Source organism: Cibotium barometz, chromosome 14 (genome assembly GCF_041138505.1).
Source record: "Cibotium barometz isolate CiBa-2024 chromosome 14, ASM4113850v1, whole genome shotgun sequence".
Classification (NCBI taxonomy): Eukaryota; Viridiplantae; Streptophyta; class Polypodiopsida; order Cyatheales; family Cibotiaceae; genus Cibotium; species Cibotium barometz.
In genome coordinates this window covers 2,838,243-2,854,510 of record NC_141059.1, presented here as the reverse complement: position 1 = coordinate 2,854,510, position 16,268 = coordinate 2,838,243, and the positions used below count along the sequence as shown (strand labels likewise).

At 40.3% G+C, this 16,268-nt stretch overlaps 1 protein-coding gene across 1 annotated transcript; it reads right to left on the bottom strand.

Moving 5' to 3' along the window:
• Nucleotides 1-7,902: 7,902 nt before the first annotated feature.
• On the bottom strand, nt 7,903-11,468 carry LOC147631557 (uncharacterized). Its single transcript, XM_086808069.1, has one exon. The coding sequence runs from the start codon at nt 11,052-11,054 to the stop codon at nt 8,592-8,594; it is 2,463 nt and encodes an 820-aa protein (XP_086664195.1). The 5' UTR covers nt 11,055-11,468; the 3' UTR covers nt 7,903-8,591.
• Nucleotides 11,469-16,268: the final 4,800 nt, after the last annotated feature.

Below are 16,268 nucleotides of genomic sequence, written 5' to 3'. Positions count from 1 at the left end.
TTCACCACTTCCCATTTATTTCATTTGAGGCTATGATGAATTGTAGATATCTTGTATGATTTTGAGGATAAAATATTTGGGAAGGGATGGTTTGTAATGTAGCAAAACTAAGGTCCAAAATATGTAAATAATGGGCCATGGGCAAGGCTACTATAAATAGGGCATTGGGTTCATTGTACAGATCTTTTCATTGTACAGATCTTTTCATCATTCATATCTTGGACACTTACATGTACTCTTGGCTCCTTTCATGGAGATGGCATTTCATGGTCTAGGGCTCATGATGACAAGCTTGATAGCCATCCTCATGGTGAGAGGTTAAACCACTTAGGCCTTATGCACATACCTTGTATGCTACATGTGCATGTGGATTTCTTCTCTTTTCATCATAATCACATGGATTTCTCATATGTGTTTGATGCTCATCAAATGGATGCTAGATGTTGACTTTATATGTTGATTTCTTTGATATTTAGTCTAGATCCATTTCAGGGTGTCAAGTTCATAGATAACAAGAAATACTTACAGGGCATCACTATGTATAGGAAGATGGTTAGAAATCTGCTATACTTAACGATTACAAGATCGAACTTGAGCTATGCAGTGGATATGATTAGCCAATTCATTCACAAGCCATGTAAGATCCATGTAGATGTGGTAAGACAGATTATGAGATATGTGAAGGCCACATGTGCATACAGCCTACAACCTATTCTATGAGAAAGGAAAGACAATTGAGCTTTACGGATACACGGATGAAGATTGGGTTGGCAGTGCTATGGATAGATGTTCTACTAGTGGTTATGCCTCTACATTGGGGAGTGCTATGGTGAGTTGGAGTAGTAAGAAGTAACCTACTGTTGCCTTGTCAAGCACAGAGGCTGAGTATCGTGGAGCAGCACCCCATTGCCACATGTGAGGAGTCATGGTTGAGGACTCTACTTGGAGATTTGGGAGTCTAGGTACATGAGAGCGTTGTCATATACTGTGACAACATGAGTAACATCATGCTAGCCAGTAATCCAGTCTGTCATGCATGGACGAAGCACATAGAAGTGTATTACCACTTCATTAGGGAGAAAGTGGTATGTGGTGAGATTGACTTGGTTTATGGAAATCCCATTTGTGGACACTATATGCCCAAGAATGGCTTCATATTTCACCCAAAACTAGCATTTGTAAGGGTTTAAGGATATGCGATAAAATCGATACCTTTAAAACACCCTTTTAGGCACCCCAAGATGAATAAATACACAAATCATCCAAGAAAGCTTCGAGAAAATTTCTTAAGAAGTCCTTAAAAGCAGTCTTCATAAGTATTTGGAATGTGGCTGGTGTGTTAGAACGAATAGCATAACTCTTTAAGCATATTATCCATTGATAAAGGCTGTTTTGGCATGGTCCTCAAGTGCTATTGAAATTTAATTATAGCCTAGGTATCCATCCAAAAAGCTATAAGCCTCCCTATGCACAACACATGTTCTGAAAATGGTGATCCCTGCGCGTGGCAACATTCACTTTCTTGAGATCAATGCACACTCTAAGTTTTCCGTTCTTCTTGGGCACAACCAAAATGGGTGAGACCCATTCTGAGTGTTCAATCTCATAGATGAATCCACACTCAATGAGTTTATCAATCTCTTGCTTAACAATGTTTGCATATTTGGGTTTCATTGGATAGGGTCACTGTTGGATTGGTTTAGCTTCGGGCACACCATGGGGATGGTGTGTTGTACCACCTTTGCAGGAACTCTCATCATATCATGGTAAAGCAATCCATGCAAAGAAATCCCTATGCTCTTTGAGAAGAGCTACAAATTCAAAATCCTCGGCCTTATTTAAGTCCTTAGTTATGTAGATAGGATTAGGATCTTCTCCTAGTTTAGCAAAGTCTACGTCCTTGACCTCCACAGGCCCTTCATAGACTCCTCCAGTCCCACTTTTGGGGTTACGTTTGGCATTATCAAACACTAGCTTGTGTTCCCCTATGGTGTATGACTTGTAATGCTCATGTGCTGGGTGTAAATCATGCTCATTTTTCGTACCTTTGTCAACTGCTTTAGCTACAGCCTTAGCCTCTCAGTCCTTTTGTGCGAGTTCACGATTTTATTTCCTTCTAACTGAGCAACTTGGTTTTGTTTCATAAGAGACTTTCGCCTTAGCTATATCAATTGGGGGTGGTCTACAATAATTGACCTTTTATAACTCCTCTCCCAAATTATCTATAAACTTTCGATGTAAGTTAACTGCACCCATGTACTGAAGCCATTGACCCTGATGATGGATTCATCGAATTGGAGGTAGACATGGTTCTTAGACCCAGTCATGTACCATCTTTGCTTCTCTCATGAACGGGCATCTGAAGATCATTTCATATGTTTCTTGTTGTTTGGAAAAGTCTATAACAATGAAGGTATGTTTAACCCGATGTTTGAGAACCTTGATCTTTAAATCTCGTAGCATCCTAAAATAGGTTTGATGATATTCCCATCAGCCATCTTGACAATGATGTCTAAGACTCCCAAACATGGCTTGGCTATCTTCTCTTAGCATTTCTTGGTGATTATAATGACTCCCGCACCACTATTAAGGACTTCCATTATTGTGATGCCTTTGGACGTTGATTGGTAGTAGTGCGTTGTTAGACTCATCACCTTCAAAGCATTGTCCCAATTTGTTAAAGTGAAATTTTAACCATAGATTTGGTATTTTCTTCTTCCACTAAGACTATTGATTTGGGAACAACTCGAGGTGTCTCCATTGTATATTGGGGACGTGCCTTATGTACGTCGGCAAATAGTGGTAATCTAACATTGAGTTCCCCATTAAGGAGAGCTCTCATCTCTTCAAACAATTCAGGATCTCCACTCAATCGGGTAGTTATAGTTGTACTGGTTTGTGAGGCCATAAAGTCTAACAATTTGGGGATATTTAGTGGTGCATTCATGACCTCCTTTCCATAAATAGTGTTGGGTAAGATTGGAAAATCCATCTTTGAGAAGGGCTCAGGGTTTTTGTATGATGGTAGTTGTCCCTTGAACCAATCAGGGATCAAACTATGAGAGATTTGGTATTTTCTTCTTCCATTGGGACTATTATTGATTTGGGCACAACTCCAAGTGTCTCCATTGTATATTGGGGACGTGCCTTATGTACGTCAGCAAATAGTGGTAATCTGACATTGAGTTCCCCATTAAGAAGGGATCTCATCTCTTCAAACAATTAAGGATCTCCACTCAATCGGGTGGTTATAGTTGTACTGGATTGTAAGGCCATAAAGGCTAACAATTTGGGGATATTTAGTGGTGCTTTCATGACCTTTCCATAAATAGGTGTTGGTGAGACTGGAAAATCCATCTCCGAGAAGGGCTCAGGGTTTCTGTATGGTAGTTGTGCCTTGAACCAATCAGGGATCAAAGTATGAGAGGTGGAGGCCTCAATCTCTTCCATGATGACCCTTGGCACATCTAGAGGCTTGCAAATCTCAATAGTAAACATTAAGGTAATAGGGTGTATAGTATCTATTGAGACTCTCAGTTTCTTGGGTCTTGGTTCAAGGTCCTCTTGTATTTCATAACTAAATCACCAAATTCTTGGAGTTGCTCAATCTCCTTGTTGTGAGGGTCAGGATAAGAGCCAAGTTTTGTCATGTGTGATCTAGGTTTAGGAATCGCATGTTGGGGTCTCCTTCCCCATGCTCTTGGTTTTGGAGGGTGTTTCCCTACCTTGTTCCAGAATCATCCCTTATGTCCAAGGAGTCCGATTTCTCATCTAGGTCCCTAATGAAAACTAGCTCTTAAGGCGTCCCAAGATGACAGGGATGTCAATGTGAACGCTCCCTACTTGCAATAATGAGAGTAAACTAGGTGTCTCTCTGGAGTTTACCTCAACTTCTTCATCCTATGGTATGTAAGACGTAAGATTTGGTTGAGAGGTAGCGGTTGAGGCTGAACCTCTGAGAGGTAGCTAGCTACGCGATCAAAAAGACCGGTAGCTGGCTTGACTGGTGAGACCTGGTTAGGGTTCTGACTCTTTGGGATTGGGGATCCTTCCATTGATTCAAAATATGATGATGTATCACTGTACACGCCCTTGTACAATGCTAAACTAGGTTTCGACCGAAGGTCCTGTGATGAGCTTAGTGTAGCCTGGTACGCACCTAGCTCAATAGATGCACTATCGTCTATATCGGCTTCTAATACATGTCCCAATCATAGGTGCATGTGATTATAGGGTGCAAGAAGGTCCTACAGATGTCCCAAACAAGTTTGAAAATTTTTTATTTTTTTATTTTTTTAAATTTATTTATTTTTGTTAAAAATCTTTTGGAATGTCTAAAGTTTTTCTGAAACAAGTCTTGTGTTTCTTAACCCGTTTGGCACCAAAAATAGTGTATTTTTTATGGGTTAAATCAAGCACTAAAGGCGTTAGCTCCCATAATTAAGGAAGCTCCTCAACTTAACTATGTAAAAATGTAAATTTTTCGGGTGACACACAAGTTGCGTCAACACGATCACAACATCCTAAAACATATATTAGGTAAGTTTGTGTGAGCACTTTTTGAAAAATTTCTATATTTTTCTTTTTGGCCCGTTGACCTTTTACCTTTCCCTTTTCACTTTTCACTTTTCACTTTTTATTTTTTATTTTTACTTTCCCTTTTCACTTTTCACTTTTCACTTTTTATTTTTTACTTTTTACTTTTTACTTCTTTTTATTTTTTAACTTTTTTATTCTTTGGTTTTTACGTTTTCTGTTTATTGTTTCAATTTTTCGGTTTTAGAACAGAGGTTTTCCTAAAATCTTTGACTTGGGGTGTGCATGCATTAAATGCGTCCAGCCACTCAAATAGACTTTTGGAATTTTTGGGCTAGTGGCCTAAAAGCCTGCACATATTAAATGTGGCCAACCAATCAAAATGCCCCAAATTAGAGAAAGGATTAAGCATAATTAACTCGTGTTAATTACACTAATGCAAAAATGCAAAAAACATAAAATTTCTCTGTGCGCCAAATGCCACAAAATGGATACATTTCTATCCTTCTTGAAAAAATAGAAAATAGAATTATAACAGATTTCATTCACACACGCACACAAAAAAAATGCAATGTGACTATGTGGTAGGACTATTCCCCGATGTAACAATGCCATGGGAAGTCCTTGCACCATAGAAAGAGTGCAAGAACTAACCAAGGTCGTGGGGCTTCGCTCAACCGCACTTGGGAGCATAAAACAGCTCAAACCGAGAAGCTAAACTTCCATAATCTAGCTCACAATTGCATGGGCAAGGTGTGTCACTCACCTCGTCAATGCTTGTGCTCGGATTCTGGTAGGAGACGATGTTGCCGCGCAACCACACTCCAACACCACCATCGCACTGTAATGAAAGCTCGACTCTTCTTTCACTCAATCTCCCTCTCTCACATGCACTCACACATACACAAGGAGCATATAGTTGCTCTAATTGAATTAGGCAAGCAAGCAAGACACACAAGAGAGCAAGAGAGTAGAGAAGAAGAGCACTCTATTAGTTGCATAAGAGAATGAATTGTGAGAATACAAAACGAGCCTTATCTTGCTCCCCCCATCCTTCACACCTTGGGCGTCCATACTTAAAATATAGGTCCAGGGCTTGTGCAAACACTTAATCTAAGAATGCAATCTCCATAATTAATCTCATGGCGTGCCTTTCATAAACAAGCAAAAATCTCACATGTGTAGAATATATAATGTTAGCATTTTTAATGTCAACAACCAAATGAAGTGACGGTTGCCAATGGATGGCGTCGACGTGAAGAGATGTCCAATGAGGGTTAACATTGACTTTGGAAGCTAGAATCTAGAGCATGTGGAGGCTACAATCATAGAGAGATTCTAGGGAGAGAATCATGGAGAGATCTGTGGAGAGCATCATTGACTTTGTTAAGCATCATGGAGAGATCTGTGGAGAGCATCATTGACTTTGTTAAGCTACTACGCATGATTAGCATTTGTTAATCCATCTTGTACTCAGCCTATTTAAGAGGCACACATCTAATGGAAATTCAACTCTCACTCTCCCATCTTGGTGTCATTATGCTCATCATTATCTTAATCATATTATTGTGATTAGACTAACCATCTAGATTAGCATGTTCATTTTGTCTAAACCATGAGATTTCTCATCATCTATGAGCCGCCATGATGCCAACAATAGTGACCACCTCCACCAAATGTGGGAAAGAGCAAAGGTGAGTCCCCCTTCAACCCTAATCCCTATAAAAGGGATAAGGAGATGACTCTTTTCATATATAAATTAAAGACTCACCTTTGCTCTTTCCACCAATAGTGACCACCTACACCAAACACGGGAAAGAGCAAAGGTGAGTCCCCCTTCAACCCCAATCCCTACAAAAGGGATAAGGAGATGACCTTGCTCTTTCATATATATATATATTAAAGACTTGTTTTGTGAACCTCTTATATGGGATGAAATAAAGAAGAAGAAGAAGAAGGAAAGACCCCAATATATTAAGGATAAAAAGATTGTATATAAATATGTAAGTAAACCTTAGAAGTTATATATATATATATGTGTGTGTGTGTGTGTGTATGTCTTTATGTATGTATGGTCTTTAAAGGTCTTGTTTCTTTTACAAAACTTGGACAAAATAATATCTAAACCTTGGTGATACATACATATATTTTTAGACCTTAGTGTCACATACATATAGTTTAGACCTTAGAGATTATATATATATAGTCTTGGGCTTTAAAAGCCTTGTGTATATATAAATTCATTAATCTTTTAAAAACCTTACTAGAGCTTTGTATTAAAAAAATAAATTTAAAAGCTCTGTGTGTGTGTGTGTGTGTGTGTGTGTGTGTGTGTGTGACCTTAGTATTGTATATACTCAAGCCAAGATCTTTTTATTAGAGGAAGCACGTTCAATTCTTTTCGTAAAGATTATTCTAGTTCATTTACGTGAAAGTTACTAGATAGCTGAACATCAAAATATTGATACATGAGGCATTGAATGAGATGCTCTATCCTTAAAGTAGTCTTCCACTGTAGATTTATAGAGTTATTAAAAGGTAGGGTTCTCACAGTATGTATGTATATTATATATATATAATCAAGGTGTTGAGCCTCAAGAAACTATCAATGGGTCCTACTTGTGAAAATTATGAAGGGAATACTTACTTAGAGGAAGCACGTTCAATTCCTTTCGTAAAGATTATTCTAGTTCAATTACGTGAAAGTTACTAGATTGCCGAACGTCAAAATATAGATACATGAGGCATCGAATGAGATGCTCTATCCTTAAAGTAGCCTTCCACTCTAGATTTATAGAGTTATTAAAAGGTAGGGGACTCACAGTATGTATGCATATATATATATATATATATATATATATGCATATATATATATATATATGTGTGTGTGTGGGAGTGTGTGTGTGTGTGTGTGTGTGTATGTATGCATGCATGCATGTATGTATGTATGTATGTATGTATGTATGTATGCCATACATACATACATATATATATGTATATTTATATATTAATGCACGTGCACATGCGCGCGCGCGCGCGCACACACACACACACACACACACACACACACACATGCACGCGCATTAATATATAAATATATGTGCTGAATCTATGTATGCATATGCATTTATTTATGTACACACACCCATGCACATATATACAGGTTAATATATGTGTGTGTGTGTGTATGCAAGCGCATTAATATATAAATATCTGTGCTGAATCTATGTATGCATATGCATTTATTTATGTACACACACCCATGCACATATATACAGATTACATGCACGCATGGATACATAAATACATATACATAGAGAGACCATATATGTAGAGAGACCAAGTCGTGATATAGAGAAAAAGGAAGATTGAAGATAATGTTCCAAACCAATATGTTACCTGTAAACGTCTGAGTTCATGATGAGAAAAGAGGGCTAACGCTGAGTACACAACTGCTTGCGAGTGTGTGATAAAACAAGTAATAAGGGGCCTGTGAATCTCATGGAAGAAGAGAGGGGGTTTGGGAAAGGGTAAAAAGAGGCAAAGCAGGGCATATATCTCTCAAATTACCGAGTAATTTGAACAGCTCACACATCAAGATCGCCCACAATCATCACAGAAGTTCGAATTCTTGCATTAGGTGCAGCTGCATTATCTTCTGGCAGCAGGCATAATCCCAACAGGACATGAAAGCATGACATGAAACCACGAGACTCTGAAAATGCTCACACATCAACACAATAAAAACAGCAGAAGATTACGAGGCTCAGGAAAGGGTTTGAGCTCCCCTGGGCCAGCAAACCATTTCCATATGCCATCAAAGACACAGACAAAATGCCCATGTGTCTGCGAGCTGAAGCAGCCAAACTTGGAGCTTGAAATTAGCCATGAGCGTATGGTGACAATGTTTGGTTGCTCCCACTGATTTGTTGAAATGGAATTGCTACTTTAAGAACCAATCCAGATCCGTTTAGGGCACAAACCAAGCTCGATTCGTCAATCACACACAATCCTGTTTATACATTTGCATGATCATGCTTCTGAGGTAGATTATATTAAGACTCTGGCCATCTAAGAAAGGTGAAATTCCTTAGGGATGCTGGAAGGTAGCACACTTGTTTCGCGGACCCTCCAGATGCAGATGTAAGATCAGGTTCATTTTGCCCCACTTGAATCACTTTCAGTGCTGATTGGAAAGCCTGGGGCAATGCATCTGATTTGGGGGCCATCGACAGATATACTACACACTGAGTCAAGTGGGAGCTGCATTCTTTCCCACCCAGTAACTGGCAAGCTTGGTGGCAGGCAACTGCCTGCACGACCGCTTGAGGATCCGCCATACCTATTTCTTCACTGGCAAATTTAGTAAGAGCTCTAGCAATTAACAGTGGCTCCTCGCTCTTTTCTAACACCCTTGCAAGCCAGTAGACAGCAGCATTGCCATCTCCCCCTCTTATGGCCTTCAACATAACCGACATAAGATTTCCATCACTTTCTTCCTGAGTTTTTTCAATAAACAGTTGAGGCCACTGGCAGGCTTCCCTGGCATCCAGCACAGTCACTATTAGTGCAGTCTCAATGTCTTCCTGAGGAGTGTTTTTTGCAGCAAACTCAACAGTTCCAACTTTTCTGCCCACAAAATCCCTGTCTACACTTTCCCTTACAGCTGCGCTTCCAGCACATCCTCCTTCCTTGTCCACATTAGCGCTCAACATCTGAGGTTCCTTGTCCCTGCTAATGCCATAAGTCAGCTCCTTTCCACCCACAATTTTCTTGAAAGGCTTGGAATACTCTTCTTGACTAAACTGAAAATATCCCTTTAGGTGTTCCAGTACGTTGTGTGGGGTGTCCCTCTTTGCAATGCTACTGTTTCCAATAGGTCTCTCCCTCTCTTTGTGAGAGAAATCATCAACTTCTGCAGCAGGTGTGACTTTCCCATCAAGCTCCACTTTTTGTCTGTGCTTCATTTTGCCAAGAGCTATGTACACCGTAGCTTCCAATGCATTCAAGGCTACCCGGGCATCCCCATCTGCAGCAGTTGCAAGGAACTGAATAACCTCATCCTCAATTGCCAAAGCCTCTATTCCAGTAACATCCCCCAGTGACACCTGGACACCCCTCTCATGATCAGATATTGCCCGCTTCAGTGCAGCGCAGAGATGTCCGTGCTGTAGCTTCCTCAGAGTGAAAGTTCGGCATCGCAGAAACAAACTAGAAATTAATTCAGCAGAAGGATTTTCAGTTGTGGCCCCAATGAACACAACGTGGCCTGCTTCAATTGCTGGAAGAAGACATTCTTGCTGGGATTTGCCAAATCTGCTCAGTGTTTCCACAAACAAGACAGTGCATTGCCCAAACTTTCTTGCCTGCTTGGCCTCATCTAAAATCTCCTGGACTTCAAAATTCCCACCCTTTGCAGAGGACAGTGCCACAAATCTGCAGGATGCACTCCGGGCAATCAATCTAGCAAGAGAGGTCTTTCCTGTTCCAGGTGGCCCTCCAAAGATTATGCAGGGCAAGCTCTCCCCATCCAGCAAGGAGCGAAGAACACAATTTGGCCCGAGCAAGTGGTCCTGGCCAAGTATCTCAGCAATGGAGTTTGGCCGCATTCTTTCCGCCAAAGATGCAAGGGTTCTTCCCGAAGGCTGTGCTTGCTGTTTGAGCCCCACTGCCATGGAGGATGCAGTGGCTGGTGTGACAGGCGAGGGTTTTGGCATTGCTGGCTCAGCCTCATCCTGCCATTTTCTCTTAAGGTTGCCAGCATCTTGCAGAGAGGCTGCTACAACTGCCACGGGGCGTGCAGCAGCAGACCTGGAGATACTCATTTTTCCAATCTCCTCTGGCTCAGGAGAGCGTGAGACCTTCAACGTTTTAGCAGGCTCTTGCTGTTCAAGGGCAGGCTGAAGCTTCAGCTGAAGTTGAGCTTCGGCCAGATCCTCTCTGCAGAAAGGAGAGGAAGACTCGACTGAGGGATGCCTTTCCAATGGGCTAGAATATGCGAGCCAGTCCGTGGAGCTTGGAAAGGAGTTGACTCGCTTCACCACCATAGCCGTGGCGCCAATAACTCCGCCAAAAGCAGAGACCGGAGGAATCCCAGCATCTCCCGCGTGAAGACTCATGTTGTTGTTGCTCCAGAGGGGGGCAGAGCTTGGGTGCAGAGAAGCGAGCTCTTCGACTTCACCATGGCCTATCATGTGGCCACCTCCAGCACCATCGCCAATGCTGGCTTTTCTCTGCTGCCCTTGCCCTAGCTCGCTCGCCATGTCTGCTTCCAGGTGGTGCTGTTCCACGACCTCTGCTCGTCTCTCCAGCAACCATTTCGTGGCCATGAGATTGGACTTGCCCCCTGTAGCAGCCAATGCCTGTCTTGCCATATCCTGGGGATGCTCCATCTCTGAGGTAGTGGCCATGGCCATTGCCTGCGGCGAGGCCATGGCGGTCTGCTCTGGCCATAAACCTAAGCTCAAGCTTCCTGTGACTGAAGGGCAAAACTCCCCACCTTGTCTTCCCTGCAGCATGATGATGACCCTCTTCTCCTCCTATGTGCAGCTTTCTGATGCATAATCCCAAAATCTCCTCGATTTAGCAACAAGGGCACGACGCAGCTGTGGTGATAGGAACGTAGGCATCCAGATCCACGCAGCTGCGCAATCGCGCACCCAAAAATGCCCTTCCAAGATGGTGCCGACCACCAACCAGATAAGAGAGAATTGGAGGGGCGGGGGGGGAGGGGCGAGGGGGGGATCTGGAGGAATTAGCTCCCTTAATCCTCATTAGTCGTCGTAAATCCCAGCCCGATCAGCAGGATATCGGATGCGCTTTGACAAGTGGCTTACATCACGTATTTTCAACAAAACACACACACACACCCCCCCACCACCAAGTGGTAATATATTTGCATCACATCCAGCCACACTGTCCAAGACTCCAAAATACTTGAAAGCTGACCACCCAACCCCTCCCATTTAACCACTATAGTCCCCACACATTTGGGTGTATGTTCATAATGCCCTCCTTATTTCTCTTGAATTGTTTAGATATTGTTGGATATGATAATTTAACTATGAATATTGATCAAGAGATACTCAAGGTGGATCAAAGCTTGTACAAAACATCATGAACATGAGGGACAAAAACTAGTATATGCAGAAATTGCTTTGAGATTAACACAAAAAGACACTAATTATGATTAGGCATGAACCAAACTTACATAATCACTTGATCACGACTTGTACCTTATTTAGAGACCCCTCTACCCTATTTTTAGTTGCATGAGTTGCATGAACCATATGCACCAAACATTTGTAGGCTTTACACCAACCACTGACCACTAGCCTAGCCACCACACATTAAATTGGATTAAGGAGTTGGGATTACATTTATCCAACAATCCCCCCTTCAGACCAACTTCTTACAAGAACATGAACAAGTCTAACATACCTCCTTGACACAATGAGTAAGAGTCTCCCCTTAACAACATAGGGTGGTGTACTCTCCTCTACAACTCGTCAAGTTGGAACAACATAAGTCTTGACTCAATCACATACATGACATAATTTAAAAAGCATAATCATCATCTACATCTTTTATACTAAGACTAGAACAAAGATTTGTTTCTTCCTCTTGGTTGACTTCTTCAACCACATGTGCCTTTGCTAGCTTTTGATCTCTTTGGTAGCACTTTGCGCATGGATGATTCGTCTTTCCACAATACTCACAAGGATGTTTGGAGAAACAATCCTTAGTAAGATGATTTGTACGATCACAAATAGTACACTTCTTCTTTGCCGATGTCAAAGTAGTAGTATATGCATAAGGATCTATCACATCCTTTGTAATCTTCTCGTCTTCTTCCTGCAAAGAATTTATGATACTTTCCAAGGAAGGGACTGGCTCCTTCTCTTTAAGTACCGTCACAATTTGCCTAAAGCTTGAAGGTAAGCTTTTAAGCAAGATAGCAATAGCATCCTCTTTAGGAACATGAGACTTAACATAAACCAATTGTGTCATTAAGCTCTTCAACCTGTTAATCAAAGCTGTTAAATTTTCATTACTCTCCATGGTTAGATCAAAGAGTTGCATCTTTAAACTGATCTTGGAATGCTTTGCCTTTGCACCAAAAATATGCTCTAGTAATTCCCAAGCTTCCATAGTTGACTCAACATTATCAATATAATGAATAAGACTTGAAGCACCTAAGAGGAATTAGACTGATTCATAGAGACGGCACCAAATGAACGCGATTAGTAGAAAGCTGCCCGTTTTGATGGCGACGCGACGAATTCGTGAAGAAGCGACCAAATCCACCTTTGAGCTGCGTTTTAGGGCTTGCGTGGGAGCAAAGCAAGAGGCCTATATCAAAATATTGAGGTATAATCTCCTCAGATGCAAGCATGGAGGCAATCTACAGCATGTTCAAACAGGAAAAAACAGGTTATGGTGATTAAGAGAGAGATTAGGATTTTTGCTAATAAACTAAACCTAATTAGATCATGCTCTGATACCAAATGTTGGATATGATACTCAAGGTGGATCAAAGCTTGTACAAAACATCATGAACATGAGGGACAAAAACTAGTATATGCAGAAATTGCTTTGAGATTAACACAAAAAAATACTAATTATGATTAGGCATGAACCAAACTTACATAATCACTTGATCATGACTTGTACCTTATTTAGAGACCCCTCTACCCTATTTTTAGTTGCATGAGTTGCATGAACCATATGCACCAACCATTTGTAGGCTTTACACCAACCACTGACCAAACTAGCCTAGCCACCACACATTAAATTGGACTAAGGAGTTGGGATTACATTTATCCAACAGATATCACCATGTCATCTTCTCTATATTATCTTAAGGAAGAGTTTCACAAAGTTGCCACTTGGCAAGGATTTGGAGGTTCAGGAAGGGGAGGAGGAGGTTTGGGTAGAATTTGAATTTGGAGTCTCAAAAGACGTGCGAAACACGGGTTGTCCACTATTTTTTTAAAGGACTTGATGAGGTTCTAGTTACCACCACTAGCAAACTTATTGCCTGTTTATGTTTATAGATGAAGTGTACAAGAACTATCTTATTCACAAGAGTTCTCAACTAGAGTGTTCTTGGGAGAGTTGAACAAGCACTTGATTGGAAAATAAAGATTTTATTAATAAAAACTTATCATGTTGTTTATATGCTAAATAAAGTCATTTTACATTGATGTGTATTTCTTATGCATATTAGTTTATCAATTCAAAAATACGGAGGAGGGTTAGGTCTAACTAAGCCAAATTCACATAGAGACTAAGCCACATTCACATGACCCATAGCCTGGGGCAAACATACTGGTAATAGATCTCTTAAGCTCTAATGAAGTATTCTTCTTTCATAAGTCTCAATGATACTCTCCTTTTTGAAAATCATGCCAAGAAAGATACTACTTTTAATGCCTTCAAGTTGAGCGTACACATAAGTGATCAAAAGTTATGACTTTAAAGTTTATAGAAAACCATGCTTGTGTTTTGTGTCAACCATATTGTTGTTTGTCATGAGTTAGAACACTTTACTTCAAAGATTGACCATAATAAATCATTTATCTTTGAAATAGTGCATATAGAGAAACGTGATAGGCATTGACCACACTTATTTGGCTACATCAAGGTGGAAGTAGCATAGTTTCTCCAAAAATCTATAAAATTCACAAATGATCCCTACATTTTAATCCTTTCTCATTGACCCATCATAATATGGGTGCCAAACGTTTTTTAACATTAATCAGTTTGGCGCGCGCTTGATTAATGAAGGGCCTGAACTTTATGCAATTGAATTTTAGGGTAGAATAAAAAAACATTAGGCTCAAAAAGGATTCTTCTCACTGCCTCAATCTCATTACCTTAAAGGTCTACAAAAAAGGATAATGTCGCCTCGCTGTTGTGGTAGACTAGAGAGGTGGGTGTATAACAAGAGAGAGACGATTCAGATACGTTGTTTGCCTCGTTGCTAGTAGACTAGGGAGATGACGAAAGAGAGACGATTCGGATACGCTGTGTATTTTGGTTAAAAAAATATGGTGCACAAATAGTGCGACACAGAGCGTGAGAGCGAGTACTAAGTATCAAATAACCTCAATTTTTGGTCTTGTAAATTAAAAAATATCAAGTCTTGTATTTCAATTTATTTGATATCAATTAAGGTTGAAATCTTAATAGGTTCAAACCTTTGCAATCTTCATTAACTAGTGTCCCTTTAGGGGCACTAATTAATGAATATGTCTAGTGTGTGAATATGTCAAGTTTAAAACAAACATAGTGCATATGGATTGTATGTCATACACCAAGAATGCTTAAAAATTCTACTAGCACATTGTTTTAGTTTTGTGCACTCAAAGACTAACTTTTAAGTTATTGGATCTTATAATAAGCATTGACTAGAAAGTAAAGGTTTGTAATCGAGGGTAAGTGGAACTTACACTTAGTTTGTAAACAATTGTTAGTGGAACTTAGATGATTGATTAATTAATTAGGTGGTGTCGAGAACAAGATGGACGATAAGTTAGAATAAGTTGAAGTAGCTGAAGTTTTCCTCGTCCTCTTACATTTACCAAATCTCAACAAATGACCTTTGATGTAATGCCTTTTAGACCTTACACATGTACAACCAATTAGGAGGACCATTCTCCTCCTCAAACACACAATGTCCATTATCACATTCCCCCTTAATGATGGAGTTCCCTAGCACTTCACACATGTCCGCTCCTGTACTTCAAACTCTTTGGTTTGAGTAGTCTAGATGAGTTGCCTCCATATTGAATCATCTAAACTTATAATGAGGCATCTTTACACTTCAAGCGAAAGAAAATGGGCACAGGAAGGCAAAGCTATACATACTCTTCACACATTATGGTGAGCTAGAGAGCATACATGTGCCCTTAAGGCACATAAACATACATGTTTATTACATTTGTTTTTTGCCCATGGTTAGGTCAACGGTCCTCTCCTACCCACACCATCTGGCAAAACAAGAATGAGCATGTCGTGTTAAGAGAACTTACTTATTACTCATACCAAGCCGAGGCCTTCTAATGAACTATGGTCTCTTTGACTTATAATCCTCTCCGATAGGAGGCATCGTAAAACAACCTAAGGATTGGTGCTAGTTATGGACCCAACACTTTTGTTTTTGTTGTCAAATTGGATCTCTATGTCGAAGTAATAAGCTTGGTTACAAAGATTGGACATTTGTGTGCACCTTGTATTGCATTATTGTAGCTATTGTATCTATCCACTAGCTTCACATTTGTGATAAGTTACAATGATCTCGTATGTAGTACTAAATTGTGGCTTTAAGTATTTATACTTAACCTTTCTTAGTCATCCCTTTTACTATGCATAGTGTGTGCTTTTCCTTTACATGAAGCTTGGGAGTCTTTAATTTCTCTAGGACCATCAAAAGGGGGGGGGGTGTTGAGATGTCAAGCTCATCATGAGCTGACACTCATGAGGTACCTATTAAGAGACTAAGGTTATGTAAAAGGGAAGAAGAAGGGTGTGTGTGTGAATGGACTTATGGTCCACTAGCTCACCTATTTAAAGGTGGAGCTAGAAGGCAATTTATGAGTAAGAAGCTTAGTTGTATTTTGAGCAACTTAATAAGTAAGATCTTTTCTTGTATTTTGTGAGTCTCTCTCCTCCACATATTTGATCTAGCATGAGCACCACGAAATTCTAACATGGTATCTAGAGCTTGG

Excerpts from the sequence above, each read along its gene's own strand:
- LOC147631557 (XM_086808069.1), bottom strand. The coding sequence starts at position 11,054 with ATGCTGCAGGGAAGACAAGGTGGGGAGTTTTGCCCTTCAGTCACAGGA.